The sequence below is a fragment of the Aplidium turbinatum genome, chromosome 16, assembly GCF_918807975.1.
Source record: "Aplidium turbinatum chromosome 16, kaAplTurb1.1, whole genome shotgun sequence".
Taxonomy (NCBI): Eukaryota; Metazoa; Chordata; class Ascidiacea; order Aplousobranchia; family Polyclinidae; genus Aplidium; species Aplidium turbinatum.
In genome coordinates this window covers 17,044,458-17,067,561 of record NC_137487.1, presented here as the reverse complement: position 1 = coordinate 17,067,561, position 23,104 = coordinate 17,044,458, and the positions used below count along the sequence as shown (strand labels likewise).

Sequence of the window (23,104 nt, the reverse complement as noted above, 5' to 3'; positions counted from 1 at the left end):
GTGGTCTCTGCATTGCTGAAAAAGCTAAATCGAGCGAGGTTATTTTAAACAATCAAAATATTTCTTATTCCTCTATAAATATATTCTCTTCATAAAGTCTTAGATATGATGCTACTTGATTTCAATAAAAATTCTGAAGTAACAAAAAATTAAAATTTTTGTAATTAGGTTACTTAAGTTAAATAGGAATACTTGTTTAGCTATCTCTTTGGCAAATTTGCAAGTTGTAGACCGATTGATGAGAATAATATTGCGCATAGTAGATTATATCAAGACATCACAAAATTTGTACATTACTAAAAATGTTTAACATAATTTATTTTAGTATTTCTTGATGACTTTTCATAAGTAAGCTAATATGTTTTAACTTTATGACGCACCGAATGCAACGTATTCGCAGCGGAAGTGATGGAACATAACTGTCATGCAAAACAGATGAATGATGTTATGTCGTATTGCCTGCTGTAAATGTAGTAATTGCAAGTCATGTGTTAAAAATCCTAGCTGTTGTGAGAAAAAGACCTACTGAAAGCCGTAAAACTAAGATAAAAAAAATCAGAGATAAGACAGGTAACATTTTCGACTTAAACATTGCAATCGTACTGATAGGAACTTGTCAAAAACTTTTCAATTTTTTTAAAAAAACGAAAGATTGCGAAGTGATAGCCATCATCATCATTGCTATTATTATTATTAATCAAACTGTTTTTCCGATTTAGAATCAAATACTGCAAGATTTTATTAATTTACTGAGTTTGGTATCACAGGTTTTTGCGCATTGCCTGCAAGCTGATTAAATTACGTTTATCTGGTATGGTTGGGTTTTCTTATTGTGGATAGGACTGGCCCTTAGTTATAATGTCCCTGATGGGAAGGTCGATAAAAGAGTGAGTAATCATATTATGCAAAAAGCCGTCGAAATTTTGTGCAAAAGTTAGTAGCCTACAATTGAACAACTTACTTTATAAAGCAAAAATTAACATTCTTGAAAATTTTAGGAAATTTTCTTCCAGTAGCAAGCACTTTAAACATTGAAATGAAGTCCATATCATTTTGTTTACGTGGAAATCTCATTCAAAGTGTAACCAAAGCAAGCCCAGCCTTTGGTGCAAACTTCAGCATCGAAAAGCGTTGCTTATCAACACAGCCCAGTGGTTCGGCTGAAGAAAAAAGAGTTATTATCACAGGTGTGGTAAAAATTATCATTTTATTTGGGGTCGTAGCATTGATCTTAGCCCCAGGTTCTCTTAACACTGTAGCTTGCAATGCAGTACCAGTTCGGCAGAAGAAGTGTAACTAAACAAGCATGTAGGATATATTGCCTTCTTCTGGCTTATGAGGCAGCAATTCGTGTAACATCTACCAACTGCTGCAACCAGTGCATTGTCTTCCTATCAGGGTCTATGATCGCCTAAAAACCATTCTCTCAACCTCTAGTTGTGAAGAAAATTTAATGCTTTATTTATAGTAAATAAAATAAATATAACCTGAAAAAACGCCGTTTCACATCCATGGACTGCAGACTAAGTACTCAATCATCCAGATTAGGATTAATCCACTATCCAATACTCGATGGAGGCAAACGATCAATAGCAGCAACTACAACGTTAGTCTAACGTCATCTCAGCAAGAAGAATTTATCCTTACGTTGAATCAAGACAAAAATAACTAATTTTGTTGCTGGGATTGGATACCGTTATACTTTTAAATTCTATTACCGTCATATTTTTAAGTTCTATTTTCAAGATTATTTTGAATTATTAAATGCAAGTCTTGCTAATTCAGATACATGTGGTTATTGAGGTGTTTGATTATTATGCACCTTAACTCTGTAGTACATTCTAGTTGGCCCAAGTAGCCTACCTATGTGTTTTTTTGTGTATTTGCCTCTTAGTCTACTGATATAAAACGCAAAGATGAGAAATGAACCGTAAATACTTATAGGTTTTTGAAAAAAATGTCCATGACCTTTATTGTATGAATATACTGTGTTGGGAAAAGTATCAATGTTTTCTTGCATTTCGATTGTCCAGTTGGACTCAACCTACAAGTTTTGCATCTTCATATCCAAATATGTCATAGTGCATTTGGGCCAAGAACGTCAAGAAACAATGCAGCTTTTTGTGGCAAAACAAAATCATCAAATTTCCTGGATAAGTTCTCAAAACTCTGAAACCAAACTTTGATCTTTTTAAAGTTGGCTTTATCAGCTCCTTTATATTTGTGACAATGTTTATCTGGACACAAATTGTAGATCTCTCAAATTTGTTCATGTAGCCTACTTATCCAGTAGAAAGTTAACATGATAAATGATGTTTGTTTAGGAGGTTTAGGCCAGCTGGGAAAGACACTTGCATCTTCCCTCCGAGCTAAATACGGGAAGGACAGTGTTCTTCTGTCTGACATTAAGAAACCAGATGACGAGACGCTTGAAGAAGGTACAATGAATGTGATACGTAATTTTTAAATGTACAACATTCTAAATGCTAATTAGTCACTTTAACCTGCACAACTTGGCCAATTTTATACTGCAGATATCTCAGACATATGAGGCTTAATAAGATCAATGGTTTTGGCATATATCTTTATATGAGTCATGACATGTATCATTGAAATGTAGGTCATGTGGGACAGCAAATTTAACTCTCTTCCAAAGCTCTATGACAATTCTATCTAGTAATAAATAAATCAAGTAATATAGCCGTCATGGCTTGAAATCTTCGGAGTGACGGAACGCTTTTGGATAGCATGCGGATGCAGTAATACTCCAACTCCAAAGTGTTGGCCAACTAGAAATCAAAAGATTTCAGAACTAGTTCCGTTTTTTCTTCGGATGAAGCCAAGCCCTGGTTAGTTGCAAAATAGATTCAAAATAAAAGAGTAATTTTTTGGAATATCTGCATCCAAAGCGTTTTGTGAGTAATGAGATTTACTTACCAAACAAACAACTTATACTATTGCATCATCATTTCTATACTTACTCTAAGTGAAGATCTATCTTACTCTTCAGATTACTTCTGAATATTTTTTATGATGTGTATTGTACTTTTACTTTGTGGATTACGTGGCCCGGTGTCGGATCTACAGGGCGGCGATTGGAGCGTGGTCGTTCTCCCCCCTAAAACACAAAAAAGTTACTTTATTCATGATGCAGCCTACTTGCAAGGTCGGATTAACTTATACCTGCATGCCTACACATCATTGTGTTTTGCTGAAGTTGCCCCCCTCCCCCCTAAGGTTAGCCTACTTTCTGGACCAGCCTTGAGTGGTAGCCTATTTAATAATGTGAGAGCTGCATTGAAGGAAACCCATTTCTTGGTGCTGAGTTTGCCATTAAATTTGCCATGAAAATTCATTTCAACAAACTACAAACTGAAGATTATAAGAAAAGAAGACAATAGGCTATAGCCTAGCACACTAAGATTTGTTTTAAAAAATATCAGTAGGACAATCACAAACAAAATATTTGTTTGAAGACAAAATAGCATACGGTAGTCCACATAACAAAAAATAAGACTTTGGCTCTTTTAAAACTACACTTTTTAATTTTGCTCAAAGTAATGTATATTTGTTTGTAGGACCGTTTGCCTACGCCGACATTCTTGATCCAGACTCGCTTCGTCAGTTGGTTGTCAACCATCGCGCTGATTGGTTTATTCATTTCAGCGCCCTCTTGAGTGCTGTTGGTGAGCAAAACGTTCCTCTGGCAGTCAAAGTAAATATCGAAGGCTTGCACAACGTGCTGGATGTATGTAAGTTCAATTTGTGTAAAAGTTTCGTCAACTGATGTTATCTATGGTTTGGTAAAAACAAATAATTTCCCAATGCTACAAAGTCGTTTGCAAGTTGATATGCAAAAAGATATTTCCCTGTTGAACTGAACGATAACTGAACGATAACTGAACAACGGAACGTTGAACTGAACGAGAATCATGTTATTAGGAAAGTCTAGAACCATATCAAAGCAAATTTAAATGTTATCAGCTTAGTGGCTGAGTGATTTGTCTTTGGCTCACGAGCTGGTGGGTCTGGGTTCGATCCTGGCCATTCCAAGCACTTTTTAAACGGTAGGCCTACCGATCATGCTTTTTCTTTCATAACGCAGGTCACTGTCTGTTAAATAACATGATACCATCGTAAACCTGATACAAAATTGCTTCTATATTTTAATGCTGTGCGTCAAAAGTAAAATGTAAGGACTAAATTTTTGTATTTTGATTCATGCAAAGTTAACCTAAGTCTTGCCGCAGGAAGTTATCATTGTAAGCTCGCATACAATCAGAAAGCATTAATAAAAATGCGATTGCGATGAAGTGCAATAAGTTACAACAAGATTATGTTGGAACATACGGGAACTTTATTTTTACCCAAATTCTTCCAGCGCCAGTTTAAACTGGCAGAACTAAAATTACCCATATTTCTTGAAGAAAATATTTTCTCCCAAAAAAACACATTCATTTGTTTCAAGATACACCTGTCTAAAGCTACCTTGGAGGGTGTAGGTTAAGCACGGGATTATTATTTTTAGTTAAATTGTTTTTAATGTATTTTCAGCTAAAGAATTTGGCCTAAAATTGTTTATCCCAAGCACGATAGGAGCTTTTGGAGTAGACTCTCCAAAGAATCCAACTCCAGACTTTTGCATACAACGTCCAAATACCATATATGGAGTGTCGAAAGTCCATGCTGAACTTATGGGAGAGGTTAGTTCTCAAAGAAGTTTGATTCTGCAAATAAATCGGTTCTAACTAGTAAATAAGTTTTTTGCTTAGGTCAGTTAAAGTCTTAATTTTGCAAGGAACCACCAACGATCCAAATAGATATTTTCTGTCTAAGCTACTTTGTCTTGTTACATTAAATGTGCTCATTTTTATCACTGTTGGTAGAGACAGGGCGTCTGGGTGGGGATTGGGTATTATTTTTGGATTGTTGTATACAGGCGCGGATGTAGGAGTTTTTTTTTGAGGGGGGAGCCAAAAAATTTGAAAATTAATTAAAAAGAAAGAAAACAGATATGAACAATCACTGACGTAGCCTGGAATTTGGGGGTTTTGACGGCCGGCGGGCGAAGCCCGATGGCGTGGTCGCCAAAGGCGACACCCAGTGGCGGGGGGTCTGGGGGGGCCTCCCCACGAAAATTTTGAAAAATTACTTTGAATTTGGTGCATTCTGAGAGCATTTTCAACAAAAATGTGGGTATAAATATTCCTGTAAAATGGTGCTGTCCGGTGGCATGGCAAAAGGATAAGATCATGTTTTCTTCGGCATTTTTTCAGAAATAAAGCTCTATGTTTTCTTGTTGCTAATTCCTGGCTAAGATGTTTGAATGTTTGGTATTGGCAAAACTCGCTCTTTTAATGCAGTTTCGCTTGAAATTAGGCAAACTTTGTTTTAGAGACATAGAGACTGAAAGCATCATTCTCAATATCGTGACGTCACACGTGTGCCAAAGGGGGGAGGGGTTGTAACCCCCAACCCACCCACTTCCCTTTGGCTACGCCACTGTGAACAATGATACTACGACATTTCCGATGTGCTATAAAATAGATATTAAAACAGCCATGTTCATCAATAAATTTTGCTGGAGTAAAAATGACTAAGCATGCAAAGTAAATCTAGTTTAAAACCCTATAGGTATGCAGTGTCCATGACCAATTGTTTCAACTGACGTCATTTGGCTCAGCGTTGGTTTCAACTGAGCCAGCTCCAACAAATGTTGCTATTAAAATGTATAATCGATGGATAATTTCAACCTTAATAATAACAAAAAATAATCCCCCCCCCCCCCCGGGATAAGTTAAGTCCGCTGTGGGACTACTATCAGCTGTTTAGAAGCATATCAAACCATTCAACAATTTCTCACAAAATTTTGGGGGGTCCGGGCCCCTTGGGCCCCCCCATACATCCGCGCCTGGTTGTATATTAGTGTTGAAGGCACAGTGACGTAAGACACTGTCGCGCTAATCGATACCGCACAAACAGACTACAGTCACGCTATTGGTGATTGCGCCTATAGTTGTTAGGTCAAGATAAAGATAGTTAAGTTAGAATTTGGGTTAAGTTTGTTGAGTTAGGATTGGAGTTAAGGTTAGGGTTAAGTTTGTTGGGTTAGGAATGGAGTTAAGGTTGGGGTGAGGGTTGTTGTGTTAGGGTTGGTTTTTGTTGTTTTTTTTGGCCAATGCACCTTTAGGATTTGTGGCGTTGAATGCACAGGAGTGGTACTCCTTCCATCTTTTTCTCGATGTAGTTTCAGTGGCTTACAACCGACAAAGCACTGTTGCCCAACGTGTCGTATCAATGACTGCCGAGCTAATGGACTTGTTTGCTAATAGTCAACTTAAACTTTGGACTTATTGTACTTTCAGTATTATCGACATCGTTTCAATCTTGATTTTCGGTGTTTGAGATATCCTGGTATCCTGTCAGCAGATGTTAATCTTGGTAGAGGGACTACAGGTAATTTCTGGTCAAAACAAATGTTTTTCTGTCGGCATGCAAACAAACATATGATGAGCAGTAGCTTAAGATTATGATGAACAGTAGCAAGACAACATCCAAGCATGGACCGGACTCATCTTGGCGACACTGGGCGAGTTGGCTCAAAATCGCCACTCTTGGAAGCAAATAACCCATGTTGATGCGCAATCTGCTGCAGGCGGACATTACGACTGATGATGAGCTTAAGATTGAAGACGGGGGCCAAAATTATACTTTGAGATTTCTAGAGGGATGATTCTGGCGGCCGGGTCTTTTCAGGGGCCGTGTAGACAAAGTAACCACCGAGTATTCTTTCAAGCCTTATTTTTGAGAGGTAGTTGTTTTCTTATGTTTTTTGCGGGGCTCGGATCTCTCATTTCCACTAGGCCCAAATTGTCATCCCAACGTTCTCTGGATGTGAAACTTTAATTTAGGTAGCACTACGCAGTCACTCCGCATACCTTGATAAAAATAATAACTTACTTATTTTTTTTTAAATGTGGTAAGTTATGAAATTTGTGAAGAAATTATAAAAGCTTAAAATTGATATATTTTGTAAAATAATTTAACTTTTGAACACAGTTTTTATAAGAATCTAACAACATGATTTAGAAAAAAATCATACTAAGTTAGTAGTCCTTTTAAAACATCACGGTAAGTCAAACGACTTTCAGAAGACAACGCAAAAATCAAATTTTTTTTTATCTGATTCTAGATTATGCTGTTCAAATGTTTTATCAAGCCTTAACCACCGATTCATTCACTTGCGGGTTGCGTCCCGATACCCGGCTTCCAATGATGCACATCGACGATTGCATTGATACAACTGTCCAGGTAGACGCATTTAAAAGCTAATAGTCTACTTTAAATTGTATGAAAATAGCAACATGACCGACTGTGCTCTGCTTCTTCAAATTGAAGACATCCTTTGCAAGTCATTGTAGGATTGGTTGGTTGGTTTGAATCTTTGGACTGAGGAAACTAGGGACAGTACATTACGGGACGCGCAACTCCGTTGTTCCACCAACAGTAGAAGGGTCAATTGTCAATTTGACATTTTTTACGCTTTGCTACTGGCTTGCTTTCAATTAAAAACCTTAAATTACTTTAAAACCAACTTCACTGTTCTTATATAACCTATAAAAGTACATTATTTTGTAAATAAAAAAACGTAACCCTTCTAGTGTTGCGGATAAACCAAAAGTGGATGTAGTTTCGCATCCCTATGATCTACAATCCCTACAAGAAACCTCTGAAACCTTAACTTTGGTAGTTTCGCATAGAGCAGAATAATCGCTGCTTGATCGTACGGTTTCTTCGTGCACAAAGTTCGGAGCTAATTAAGCTGTGGGAATGGACTTGCATTGTGGCATTATTTTACCACAGGAGCTTATTTTAAACAGTTGGAATTATGTAGGCTAGTTTGTAAAAAGAGTAAACTTTGAACACTCTCAACTTGCCTCTGGTTTGTGGTGAGTTAGAATAACTTGCAATGGACTAGGTCTGCATGTACAAGTATTTTACAGTTATTCGACGTGATAGCTAAAATTTAGGCAACGGATTTTTTCTTTTTCTTAATGAAATCAACATTTTAAAAACAGTTTATGGAAACCCCAGAAGAGCTTTTGAAACAGCGAACGTACAATGTAACAGCCATGAGCTTCACACCCGAAGAGATAGCACATGAAGTCAAGCGATTTATTCCTAACTTTGAAATAAAATATGAGGGGAATCCATTATTACAAAGCATAGGTAAGATACTCATTGTGGTTCAGAACTGGTTCAATACGGTAGGCTACGTTAATAGAGTTTCTTTGCGAATCGGCTACATAGGTATTTTAAACACACTTTATTTTTATTTTTTTCTGATAGAAACCTCCGGTTACATCTGCACTTACTTACATCAGTACTTTCATCGAACGTCCTTTTGTCACCGGCTATCAGCAATTATTAACAAATAGGTTGCAGTCCATTCGTTCTTGTAACAGGTAACGCCTAGAACATCACACAACTAAGGCGAAAGAGCCATGTCCACAGGGCCGTTGACAGGATTTCTCGGGCCCGGTACCAATTTATTTTCGGGCCCCCTTCGGCCTTCATCGACTATGTTATGAAAATAAAGGTTGTGTACAAACTTTTATTGATGTCGTTTAAGCATGGTCAATGGTCATTTAACAAATCTTGCGCAATCTTAAAATTTCTTGAACCGCAAAACTTACTATCTCTATCTAGCGGTTGCTTTTTTGAACTTTTATTTGTCACATGGCGCTAGAGTATTCTAGGCTCACCAGAAGAGAATTTACAGCAAAGGTAGTGCAGACAGTCAGAAACTTTTCAATTTGATTTGGGAAAGGTGTTTGGGCCTCGATCAAACATTTGCTGATTGCTGCAATCTGAAAAGTGGTTTTGTGCAGTTTCTAGTGCAATGGAATTTTTAGTGCAGAAACAGGGATAGCAATCTTCTTACCTGTGCCATTTCAGTTTGAGTTTAAACATATAGTAACCTGTTTATGTTGAAATTCGTGTTTCGGGTAGTATTCATGGTTAGGGAAATCACTATACTAGACTAAACTAAATTCTTATTGTTTGGTGGCTGAAGTGGCTATTTGACCACCAGAAAGCTGAAGTGCAGTGCTGTGTTAAGCCCTTTGTGGGCCCCCGGGGCCAAAATAATTTTGAGCCCCTTATTGGCAAGCAGACTTATGATAATATAGTGTGTATGTTAACTGCACTGATATGGAAAGGTGGTTCACTTCACTAGACTTTCTCACCAGTTGAGAAAACAATACAAATGTAAATAAGAGCAAACACAGGTCTATCAAGTCATAGCTACACCTTTGCTTGCAATGAAAGCCAAAAGTGTTAACGATTTCTAAACATACTGGCAACGGTCATGAAGCGTATGGGTCATTCAACCCAGATCTTATATCACACAGTAGAAGCTGGTATCAAAATTTGACATGCTTATCACATTGAGTTCATACAATTTTTTACATCGGACAAGAATTGACAAAATTATGAGAAATTTAAATTGGTTACCTACATTTGGAAGCAATTTTTTCCAAAAATTACAGATGGCATTTGAAACTTCATTAACCTATTATTTTTAAATGTATAGCCATAACATAGCAAAACAGTTTAGAAGTGCAAAACAAAAGTGAATTCACAAATGCTTTAACAAACAACATTTTAACACTTTCACCAAGTGGTAATTATGTTTTGCCTTATAGGATCGCCGAGGTGGAGGCTGACTTGGTGACCTCATAAGGTCTTTCGCTTCTTTCCTATCTCACTTTTATGTAATGTACCAGTGCATTTGATGTGATATTTTGTGAAAAAAATGAACCAGTGATTGATTGATTAAACCACTCACCTATACAATACTTTCAAAAAGCTAACAAGTACCCAATCAAAATGCTAACATGAAAACTCAAGTGTACTCAAATGTGTATAATCAGGAACTTAAGTACGATAAAAACAATAGTTTACCAATCTAGTGATATACTTTCAATTCACAACAGAACAGTGTTAATCCACAACAGCACAGAATGGCGTACATGGTTTATTAACTACTTACACAAGATACACTATTATTAGAAACCTGTTGTTAATCATGCTATATTTCACTAAAACATTTTTTTTATTAATTGCCTTACTTTTGGAACATCGTGGTTGCTGAATTTAAGAAGCACAATTATTATGAGCAGCAGTTGCTGTAATCTAATTGTTGAATTAACTTTTCTACATGTAATTATTTTTTCATATGCAAACACCATTGGTCATGCTAAAAACAGTTGTTATTGAAATGGTGCATGAGTGCTGACTTATGTAGATGAAGTTTAATAACTTCATCACATGTTGCATTGTTGCAACTACTTCACAGGAATCACAGCATACATAAGAAAATTACTATGAACTTTAACAAAACGGAGCAATATTTACAGTGTAACACTAGTTAATAGGTTAGGTAAGGTCTAACAGCTTCATCACTCACTGACAACTTTGCAGTACTAAGAAAGCCTTCATAGGTTACTGGTGCTTAATGAAATGTTATAATGCTTACTGCACAATACCGGCTAACTACTACCTAGTTAAACTTTTATAACTTCATAAACAATCATAAACAATCACAGCAGAAATATAACTAATAGTAAACACAGGTCTATCAATTTATAGCTTCATCTTTGCTTGGAATGAAAGAAATGAAACATAAAGCAGCAACGATTTGGAATCACAAACAAAATACTGGCAACTGTCATAAAATACTTATTATACTGGTATCTAAATGTAATATGCTGGTTACACTTGCTGATAGCTACCTCTGTAAAGTCAGGGATATTTATAATTGCGGGATTGTAAATGCTAAAAATGAAATGCTAATTAATCTTTGAGAAATGCTATTTTGTTTACTGTTCACAATTTTTTAGCAATAAACAAAATATGACTGCACAAATGGAATAGGCTACAAATAAGACAAACATTTTTATGGCCTACAGTTAAAGGCAGGTAAATTGATTATATACCTATTACACTACTCAATGTTCGCTTATTACTTGCTGACCTTTGACTTTGAGGTCAGTTTTTGAATTGTTTGTCTTACTTTCGGTGGTCGTTCTTAAGCTTGTGGCCTGCTGGTCACTTTATCTGGTTCTTACCACAGCAATTAAAGACATGGGTAAAGATGGCATTAAATGCTTCATGGTTTCTGGTACATTCAAGGTTTAACATTTGGCTCAACATAACTTTTGAAAAAAAAACTATGCAAAGAGCTTGGAGAAAAACATTCCTTTGTTTGGAACATCTGCAAAACTTTTGCAGCACGTCTGCACCATTGCTAATCAAGTAAACGAATGTATTCCAATTGCAATAACAGCAAAGCAAAGTTTGCTAGGTTCTGACAAACCTCCATGTTCAGCCATTTCAAAGAATTCCTCTTTGAAAGTTTTGTTTATCTGAAATGTTCAAAGCAAGAATGTCGCTAGTTCAAACAAGACATCTTCTTTATGAAATGCTGAATGAAATCTTGGTACATAGCAAGGTTACACCATTCTAGAACTAGATTACCGGTTGTAAACCAGTAACATTCACTTTGAAGTAAAGCTTAAGAAAACAAAACACCCTGTAAAACCAAAACGTTAAGCTAAAAGTGCAACAGCCTTAATGCAGCTTCTGACACTTCAAAAAATACTTTTACCTTGCAAGTTATACCGGTAGATGTAGAAAAAATATTTTATTGTTAAATGGGCTATCAATAGACCAACCATACTTTAAGCTAGTCCAGTATTACAAAAAGTATTTCATGTGTCTTGTTTACTTATTGGCAGACTTCAAAATCAATCGTACCTGACTCTTAAAGTTTATGGTAACGAGAAGCTAACCTACGTACAAAACATGAACGCTTTCACCTTATGCTAAAGAAAGGTTTCAATCTATGCTTTTGCAAAATTTAGACAAGGCATTGCAATTAAGTTATGCAAATGTCTTATATAATTTGCCCATTTATGACAAACATTTTAAAATGAGCTGTCTACTTCGTGGTTTAACCTATAACAGTACCACACAAAGTATGGTGACCCTACCACTACCAGTGTATAAAGCGGTTTCAGTTCAACAGTTGCCAATTCCAAAGTTTTACCACAAAATACGAAAAAATAAACAACCAAAATAATTAAAACACATTTATCTTAAACACACCTTTGTAGGAATTGGGCCTGTCTTGATTTCAAGTATTCAATTGCAACCAACTTGTTTTATTTCAAATACTGGTAATTTTACTAATGTTGTCACATTTTAACTTTTCAAGATAATGTGGTTTTTAGAGATGTTTTGGTATAAGGGCCCAGCATCTCATTGGTACCGGGCCTAAATTATCTTGTCAATGAACAAGTAGGCTACACGCAGTACTAAACTTTAACAACTAAAAAACAGATTGTTACTGAAACGCAAAAGTCAATTACCTGTGGGCCCCCTGAAATTCTATCACAAAATAACGACCAAGATAATGTGGTGATTTTAGAGATATTTTGATATAAGGGCCCAGGCCCAGCATCTCATTGGTACCGGACCTAAATTATCTTCTCAATGGAAGTACACACAGTAAACTTTAGCAGCTAAAAAACATGTTGTCACTGACACGCAAAAGTCTATTACTAGTAGGCCCCCTGAGATGGTGGGCCCAGTACCCAGAAGGGGGCCCGGTACTTTACCATCTGACGGCTGAAATAGCAGTTTTAACCTCTGATGGCAATTCCTTCAGATCTGATTATATTAAGATCTTGATTATGTTTGAAGTCGCGGGGAATTTTTAAAATCCGGGCCCCTTAAATATTCCGGGCCCGGGTCCAAAAGTACCACCTAGACCCCCCTGTCAACGCCCCTGCATGTCCATTGAGTCCTGTCTTTGTCATGAGTTACCAAGGGTGGTGGGGGGGACTTGTATACCTGGGACTGGTATATAAGCCCCCCTCCACCCCCCTTAGTAACTCATGACAAAGACCGGACTCAATTCAATTTTCTCTTTCGCCTTAGCTGTGTGATGTTCTAGGTTTTTCCTTTGTAACATTATCTCTTTCTCCATCTAGCGGACAGTTGGCCAGACGTTTTCGATGATTCAAATGCTCGAAGAGACTGGGGACACAACCACCAATACGATATCAGAAAGCTTGCAGACTACTTAATGAGCAGTTTTAAAGAATACATTGCGCAACAAGAAAAGGTTGAAGATGCAACAAAGCAGCGCGCAACTGGATGAAAAACGAAGTCAAAGATTCGGAAAATATTTTTATTTCAATTTCAAAAAAAACATAATGAATATATTACTACTATGGTTGTGGAACCGGACCACAATAACCTATCTGATTACTATATTTGCACTGATTCTAGCATCGGACAAAGAAATCCCTTCCAAATTCGAACCTTTTGTCCAGCCAAGTAGGTTGCAACAATCAATCAAAAAAGGGAATTTAACTGTGACCAAAAGTTACCTAATAAAAAAGTTTTTTACAGATATTGTATGGCGGTAGAAATCTGTTCACTTTTTTGCACCTATAGCCTACTTGACGTTTTTTACCAAAAGAAGTGAAACATTAAACGCACTTGGTCATCATTAACTAGCCATTAGATATTGAAGTGTGTAGGCTATAGTCTTTTTGTTTAACTTAACGTATGTTTAACTTTTTGTTAACCTATGTTTAACTTTTTGTTTAACTCAACTGTAGTCTAATCAATGTTTTATTCTGAATAAGAATTGAAAGGAAACCAAACAGGTTCCCGAGGCCAGGAAGGAAACCATTAAAAGCGTAGAAGATAATGCAACAATTAACAAATGAACTACTTTTAGGAGTAGCGTGAGACGTATACATTCTCAACTGTAGGGTAAATACCTATAGTCTACTAACTATTGTGAAGTAGCCTATTAGGCATATGCAACATTCAATGTCAATTTCAATTCATATAATAAGTTATAGTTCATATAATGTGAATAAGAAAGCGTTCTTCCTGGCTATCAGCACAAGGCTGAGTAGTGAGTACTCAGTAGTAGGCTACAGCGAGCAAGTAGGCTACATCGTTATGGTTAGCGAATCGCAATTGCTCGCTGTAGCCTACTAGTGAGTTCTTGGCCTTGTGCTGATAGCCAGGATGAACACTCCCTTCTTTGCAAAGTCCTCCCCTGGCGCTTGCTGGTTTTGTTGTCTCTTTTCTTTTCACAAAGATAAGAGTTGAACTGAGTGGTAAAAGCGGTGGTTGATAGTCTGTGGCAGAATTAGTGGTGCGATACTGACGAGCCCAACCTCATTGGCGAAACACGATGTCTATCGCTATCAATTCTTGCTACAATCAGCTGCCGAGAAACACATAGTTCATATAACTCAACAACAAACTATGCATATTGCATATCACGAAACGTTATTACATATCCCGTTTTTGCTAATCACGAAAGGAAACTATAGCCTGTCTATAAGTGCTTCGTTTCTGTAAATCGTTAGCTCTTTCACAACCTTCCTTGAAAAGAAACCTTATTTTCTTGTTGGTTAAGCCTAATTCGGTGAATGTCATTAATCAAGCCTTGTAAAGGCAGTAGCCTAGGCTCTATTCTGTTTTTCTCTATTTTGATTCTTACATTAACAAATTGTTTAACTCGTTGTGCATGCATTGCAGGATCTTTGTTTGTGTTTAAAATTTTGTTTTTCCACCTTTTTGCATCGTTTTAGCTCAGCATTGTCGCTTATCTATTGCACTTTGCTTGACCAGGCCTAATGACAATGTAAAAACATGACAATACTTTTTTTAAAGCGGTAGGCTATATCATTATGCTTTTACGGCATTTCATTAGTACTTTTATACATACAGCTATAATAGACTACTTGCATTGCATTGCATTTTATACCCATTTGGTGGTGTTTTTTAAATAACTTAGCTCAGGCTGTTTGCAGGCTAGAGGGGTTGATAAATTTCAACTCTAACCCCAGTTTCGAACGTGTGTGATGGCGTCGAGTTTCGGTTTTGACAGTCTTCGTTTCGCATTTTTATAATGCAAGGCTACTTACAGGGGGGACCGCGTGAAGGTGGCTGTTAAGTTACTTATTTGTTTACATTAGAGCGATATTGATATTATTGTTGATAAAATCATCATGACGACACACGCGTCTCAATGGGGTTGGCCTACCGGTGAGCAAAAAAAGTTTCAGCAATTTAAGAAAGTAGAGTATGGCATTTAATATGTTTTGGATAGCACAGTCAAAGCAAATAACAATGTTGTAATAGAGTAGACTAAGCAACTAGGCTACTCAATTAGTGGCTCAGTGCTCCTGTTTTTTGCGTAGGCTGCGCCATTGGGGGGTAAGTTTACACTTTTCATTTGGCTCCGCAACTGAAAGCTATAATATAATAAATCAGCTACAAAGAATTTTCTAAGAGTTGAATTGTGACATAGCAAGGAGAAAGTTTGTCATTGCTTGCAGCTGCAGTACGGCATGCTTGAGCTACTGCAACAGAAAGAGCATGTGAGAACCTATTTCAGTATGTCAGTTCACGTAATGCAGGCGCTGTTTTAAGAACAAAAGCAATAGGTTACGCAGGGCCGGATTAAGGGTGTATGGGGCCCTGGGCTGAGCTGAAAGTGGGGCCCTTATCAAGTGACGTTTTTCGCTAAAAATGAATGGTGGAGTGGGGCTACGACACAGCCCAGTTGCATGTATCTGTGGCACCGAGCCCCAAACAGCGGAGCAGTGGCGTAGCCAGAGAAAAATTTTGGGGGGCCAAATATTTGATGAATTGAAGAGAACAACAAAGTGTTTGATTTAAAGCCATCGCCACTTGATGTGCAGTGGCGTATCCTGGTGGGTTGAAGCAATAAAAGTGGTAGGGGGGTTAGAGCGTGGCGAAGGTACGCGTATTCTAAGGGGGTCCGGGGGCATGCTCCCCCGGAAAATTTTTGAAAAATTACACTCAAATAATGGATTACAAAACACTTTTAAAGTAATATTTGTATGAAATTTGTTAGCAGATAAACAGCTATTAACTTATTAAAGATAGCTCTTACACACGAACGGGCAAAAACTGCGGCTAAAATTAGAGAACACTAAAAACTCAGCTACACAAAAACTCAATAACTACACAAAAACCCAACAGAGTAAGCCATTCTGAAATTGCTTTCATAAATTAGTTCAAAGAAACGTAAATCGAGTAAATTTTGCGCGATTTACGATTTGCAAAATTTATTGGTGTCTTTCTGTGTTTCTAAAACAAGTCCTTAGAGGTGTTAATAGCCAGATGTCTTGGAAAACGATATAAATTTCTACAAACTTTATTATTTTCTACAAAGGGCTCAACTTTGGAATCCAAACTTGGAAAATTTTTGGGGGGCATGGCCCCTTTCACCCCCCTGGCTACGCCTATGCAGCGGATCACCTTCTTGTTTGCCCTCGGCTTGCCACCCGGTGCAGTAGGTGGGAACTGTCAGTGTATAACTCCGTTGCGGAAGAATGTGTCAATCTGTGGTGTATCAACGAACTTTAGAAGACTCGATAGAAGAAGAACTGCATCATATCTAACTGACCATCTTGTATCAGATAATGTCTTCAAAACAGGCAAACCATCTAGGAATTTTCGACGGACTTGCCAACGATGAGTAGACGAGACGAGCCATGCATAAAGGCTTTGCAACAATTCAAAAAGCTCAGCGGCAGAACGGCATGTTTCTACAGCACATTTAGGCTACCGATTAAATTAAGTGAATGTGCTGTGCAAAGGACATAATGAGCTACACTACATTTCTCGCGCAGAAAAGCTTGAAGACCGTTATACTTGCCACTCATATTGGCAGCATTATCATAACTTTGACCCGTAATCCGTACCATTTTCGGATATGAAAGTATTAAATAAATATGTTTTTTGTTAAAAAAAACGAAGAAAAATTGAATAACTGGGGTTGGACAGGGGTGCTGCAGCACCGCAGCACATATGGGTGAGCCGCCCTTGCTTGTTTGAGATACGAATTAAAGCAGTAATCTTCAGCTGTGCAACTAAAAAAATTAGTAGATTTTTTTCTTTGAAAGGGGGGCCCCCGAAAGTGGGGGCCCTGGGCTTCAGCCCAGTCCGCCGCCCCCCCTTAATCCGGCACTGGGTTACCGGCACTGGTGCTTCAGAAACGTATAAAAATACAGAATTAAAGGCCTGACTACTCTACAGTAAGCTACAACACATAAGCTAAGATGTCAGGTTATGTAAGCCTATCAATCAACACCTTATTATAGCGTACTTGTTTTAATCTGGTAAAAGTCAGGTTGCCTCAGTGTTGGGCGCGATAACTCATTTTTTAGTTAAGCGATAACGATAATCGATAAACGAAAAATGCCTAAAGCGATAACGATAAACGATAAATCAAAAAAAAGTTAAGCGATAACGATAAACGATAAATTATCGCCGATAATGTCCGATAACAATAATTTTTTTTTCTTGATTAGCGCTGCCCCATCCCATGCAGCACGAACTGTTTTCATCAACATGACGAAAAATCGAACATAATATACTGTAAAGGGACAAAACTTTTGTAAGTTGTGCATGAATAGAATCGCAACAGCGGCAGTAGGTTTCGAATCTTCAACCTCTTGATCCAGAATCAAACCACTGAGGTAACCGCTGTGCTTATAAACCTTCAGATACCAGTTGGATGCTTTTATCAATTGAGTTACACTGCCGCTTACGTGCAGTAGGCAAAATAATTAAATCAAATGAAAATACCATAAAAAATTCCAAACTTTGTATTTTGCTTTCTGCAGGGCTGTTTACAGCAAAGTCAGCAATAATTGAAAAAATTTCAAAAAACGCCAAATGCTTGAAAATTTATCAGTAATCTTAAGCGTTATTGGTAGTAAAAATGTGCATATACACTGTGAAATCCATCAAGCTTGTGAAATTTGATAACGGATTTGCCTAGCGTCTTATATATAGGACGGCTTTTTTCTCAAAAAGTACAGACACAATTAAGAAAAAAATAATTGTGATATGTTTTTTTAGGTCATAATTATGCAATATTTAAATTTTCCGAAATTTTTATTAAGTAGCCTACTTTCACTTTCGGCACAAATGGGTTAACTTTTTAAGTTAAATGGCACTTACGCATTTGGTTATTGTTTTTGAATTAAAGTTATATCGCCAAAATAGAAAAAAATCGGTCTTACAGTCTATAATCGATCTTGTGTTGTTATTGTGTGTGAATTTTGTCTTTTAAACTGAGTTTGTGACGTAACCGCACGTCTCAAGGCAAGTTCTTGCAATTTTAGTTAATCTACTTATCTAAAAATTTAATGCACTTAAAACAGTAAGTTTCATGTTTTGACGAGAAAGATTTTATTTTTTTAGGACCATTATTAAAAACTAACACTTCCAACGAAAAAAGAAAACACAAGAATAAGATAGTTGATCGTGAGGTGGCACGAAAGACCATGTTTCCGATGTAAAAGCGGCCTCGTATTGCGACACTTTCACAAACCACTTGCCAATTTCTGTCGCTTCGCTTCAAAGGAATCTGTACCGCCTGTGCGCTTACATTTTAATTGTAAAATTCACTCGCGATTGCCGATTGCAGCAAAACAACAAGAGACTTGTTGCATGCATTTCATTGCATTGCAATTTGCAACTCTAAAAATTATTGTGTTGTCAGGGCCGTCGCTGCAGGGGGGCGTGCCCCTTCCCTTGACAACGACCTGTGCACATACACTTCAGGCACTGAAGAAGAACTGGTTTTAATTTTAGTTTCATTAACTAGGTGGCTAGTAAAAATATTACTTTTCATGGTCTTTCCACTTGTGTATTGATCCAAAATAAAATTTATCGGCGATTAATTATCGGCGATAATCAAATATTGCCTTTGGCGATAACGATAAACGATAACTGAAAAAATAATTGAGCGATAACGATAAGCGATAAAAATTTATCGCCGATAATGCCCATCACTGGGTTGCCTCATATGTGAACATTTATATTAGCTCCATCTACAGTAGTTGCAACTCTCGCTAATTTGAGGTTTATCTCCCTGCGCTCCACAAGAAATTGTTTGCAACTTTTCTTGTGTCGCACTGTCGAAAGTAGAGGATGCGTTCAATAGCAGCTCCAGGGGGCCCTTGGCAGAGATGTAGGCCTACGTATACGACGTAGACTTGCGGCGTATACTTTTTATTTACGCTAACGCTTACAGTTACATTTTTTTTGGATAGTTGTCGCTTGAGGCTACGCCGTAAAGTTTTCGCGGTTTTTTAGCGTATAGCGTCAACGCATACTTTTTAATGTCGTTTTTTCGCTACAACACGCCAATATACCTTCCAGGGCTGCAGTTGAAAGAATATTTTCAATGGGCAAAGACATATTGAAACCAACACGCAGCAAAATGTCAGATAAACACTTTCAGATGCTTGTATTTTTTCGTGGAAATTCAAAATAAAACTTGTTTGTTTCGAGTGGTTTATACCGTGTGAATGTTTGGCACCTAGCAAACAAATGAGTTTACGCTAGTGTATGCGCTGACGTCGCCAACTTTTTTTACAAGTTACGTTGACGCATACAGCGTATGGTTTTTCGAACGTTTGCGTTTACGCTGACGGCGTCAATATTTTTTGTATGCGCGTACATCACTGGCCCTTGGTCACATCATCATTATTAAGTTCCCTCTTCTCATCGAGGATACGAGGCAATGAAGCGCCAAGTTTTTTTGTTGTGAGATTTTTCTGTTACTTCTTTGTAATTACTTGGTCACATGTCTTCCATAATTGCTTGCTTCAATAAAAAATAAATAAAGTAGAAAAAAATGCTTGCTTCACTTATTGCTTAATCGCATTGCATTTGTTGGTTTGGTTTTGAATCTTTATAGCCTATCCTCGGACTGACAAAGCCTTGATTGGTTATTCCTGGTAGTTTCGCATAGGCTGCTTGTAGAAGCTTTTGACGCAGGGCCGATTACCGAGATTGACAAAGTGAAGTTTTCCGATTGTTGAAAATTTGTTGCTGGTAGCAGTCTATAGAATGTAGGCTATTGCTCAAGCGCACACCACAAGAGTCGAACCAGCGCCGCATGATCTTAAAGCCTCTTCGTTCACGATGTCACGCGCAAACCTACTGAGCTATCGTGGCGGATTAATCTAACCAATAGCATGGCGTAGAGTAGAAGAGGGTAAATTGACCATATTTTTAGAATAACGTGTCTAAAATTGCACACATGTAAGTTAATGAGCTCAAATTAGGGTTGCAATTTTCCAAATATGTTAAAAATACATTTTTTTATTAAACTATTTGATACCATAACCGATAGGAGCATGATTAAAAATTGTGCTAGTTGGAAGACTTGTATGAACAAATTTGTCAACAAAATACCTTTAGGGGTGAATTGACCAACAAGTTTGGTCGACCCGACAAAGTAGGCTACAAAATGTTTTTCGCAATTTAACAAATTTTGCCATACACTAGTTTGTATTAATTTAATGTCATAAAAAGTGAGTGAGTGAAAACCCTCAAAAGAAACGAAACGAGTAGGCCTAATTAACAAACCAACTGTAACAACGCAAAAAATCCCCAAGGAAGTGAGTTATTGTCAGCCACTCTCCAACCCCAATCGTCTTTTCAATTGTAACCATTACACTGGTCTACACGATTTTTGCTCTGTGAACTTTGAAAACTGATTTAGAGTAATTTTGGGGTGCTGAATCCAAATATGACCTCAGATTTATGCTATCACGTCAGGTTTGTGAGATATGATAAACAGCATATTGTTACTTTTGTCAAAAGTGGAAAATTTGACGTTGTGTTTATTGCACATACACATTGTGCAAGATCCAGAAATCCAGGCCACGTGGTGCATAAGTAGCTGAAATACACCTACCAATTATAATTTTGATACCAATTTGTTTTCTAAGCAACATTATTAACAAGGCAGTAATAACAAGCTAAAAGGGAGGCTATAAGTGTAAACTGACCCCCCCCCCCCCCGTCAATTTTTTGCATGAAACCACAAAGATTTAAGCAAGCTTATGGCAATGCTTGTTTAGTAACCATATTTAGGCTGTTTTGGCCTGTCTAACACTAACCTTTCGTTACAGCACTACATAAGTTGTTGGTAAACGCAACGCCAAATCTTCCACTTTTGACGAAAGTAGCAATTTGTTGTTATCATATTTCACAAACCTGACGTGATAGGATAAATCTGAGGTCAGATTCGGATTCAGCACCCCAAAATTACTCTAAATCAGTCTTCAAAGTTCATGGAGCAAAAAAAAATTCTTTTTTTGTAGACCAGTGTTATCGATGCCAAAACAAGTTTCACATGCCCGAAGCTGACAATGAGTAGGCCTACACTTCTTTTGTTGAACTTGCAGCAAAATAAAATAATCATCTCCACAGACAATATAGCCTACAAACAGGATTTTTTCTTTTGTAGTTTGATCTTTTCAAAACTGCTTATGTTTTAATAACCCACATTAATGACAATGAAGATAGCATCACCATTGGTTGTGTTGAAAGGTTGAAATTTAAGCAAACTTTAAAGTTTTTTTTCCTTTTTTGAAGTTTCTGAAGTTCTGATGCGATAGGTGATTTTGTGTGTGTTAGGTTAGTTTTCTTTCGAGGTCTTCCAAAGACTGACCGAGTATGATAGTGTTTGTTTGTTAGGGTAATTAAAAAAAAATGAAGCGTTTCTTTTAAAACTCATTGAAAAAAGCAATCTTGAATCAAAACTTTTAATTCCAACTTTAGCAGAAGTCCAACTTGAATGATCTGGTCAGATATAAAGTGTGCATCCTCAACAACAAATCATTACTGAGCCACAAAACACACAAAAGTAACCAAAACGAGGTAATAAAATTAAATCTTTTATTAAAAATCTGGTTTGCAGAACTGAAAAATTGGTAAAAAAATGTTGATGACAAAAAACTGGTTTGGGGAAATTTGGTAGCGCGTTGGGAAATTAATCCTTATTTTCTGGCAACACTGCAAGCTGACTGAAACCAGTCATGTTGGATCCTAAAATCTTCGCTGGCCTGTTTCAAAATTCAAAATTTTCGATTCAGCTTGTCTGATAATGCCTTGGCACTTTGTAGCCTTGCAGTGACATGGTGACAACAGATTTAGCCAAGTAAGCATGTTAGTAACCTAGTTGCCGTATCAATTGATGAGTAAGCACAATTGTAGCTTAGAATTTATGTCATGTTGAATGAGAAAATAGCTCAGTTGATTAAGCACCAACTTTGTGCACAGAAAGACTGCAATACCAAGAAGCACTGGTTCGACCCTCAGGGTGTGCAATGGATTTCAAGGACTGCTCTCCATTCAGCAGCACCTCGTAGATCGAATAATTCACAGACAACACTTCAACAGCAGGCAGAAACGTCTCTGTCAACCTGGTAAACGGGCTTGGCCTCGGTAGTTTAGTCTGAGGATAAAGATTCAAACCAGTCATCTATGTTCAAACTAACCAAGTTATGCCAAAGTTGGAATACAAGTCTCCCCCCTGGTACAAAATACCATGATGTCATAGACAGGAATCGACCATTTAGGGTGAAACTACTTGGGTGCAACCTACCGGTAGTTCGTACCTTGAACCATTCGTACAGTCAGTTCGTACCCTAAAAAGATCGAGAGAAAAAATTAAAAAAAGCCGAAGTCGCTGATCGCAGTTTAATAGCACAAAGCTGAAGTCGTTGATCGGAGTTTCCCCAAACAATTTAAAACAAACTCGAGGGTTAGGGTTAGTGGAAAAATGTTTGCGGAAACTGCAACCAGAGAGGGTTAGAGCATAGATTACCTATGAATAGAGTTAGGGTAAGCGGAAACTGCGGTTAAGGGAAACTGCGGAAAAATGTTTGCGGAAACTGCGATCAGCAAGGGTTAGAGCATAGATTACTCTATGGTTAGGGTAAAGGTTAGCGGAAACTGCGAAAAAATGTTTGCGGAAACTGCGAAAAATGTTTGCGAAAACTGCGATCAGCGAGGGTTAGGGTTAGAGCATAGATTACTCTATGGTTAGAATTAGGGTAAGGGTTAACGGAAACTGCGGAAAAAATTTTGCGGAAACTGCGATCAGGGAGGGTTAGAGTTAGAGCATAGATTAGTCTATGGTTAGAGTTAGCGGAAACTGCGGATA

General features: G+C 37.5%; 1 protein-coding gene across 1 annotated transcript; it reads left to right on the top strand.

Moving 5' to 3' along the window:
• Positions 1 to 1,004: 1,004 nt before the first annotated feature.
• Positions 1,005 to 14,860, top strand: LOC145785350 (L-threonine 3-dehydrogenase, mitochondrial-like). The gene is made up of 8 exons (XM_082597008.1): positions 1,005 to 1,187; positions 2,325 to 2,438; positions 3,579 to 3,752; positions 4,555 to 4,703; positions 6,366 to 6,456; positions 7,193 to 7,311; positions 8,079 to 8,229; positions 13,059 to 14,860. Exons 1-8 carry the CDS (start codon positions 1,037 to 1,039, stop codon positions 13,226 to 13,228), a joined length of 1,119 nt encoding a protein of 372 aa, XP_082453134.1. The 5' UTR covers positions 1,005 to 1,036; the 3' UTR covers positions 13,229 to 14,860.
• Positions 14,861 to 23,104: the final 8,244 nt, after the last annotated feature.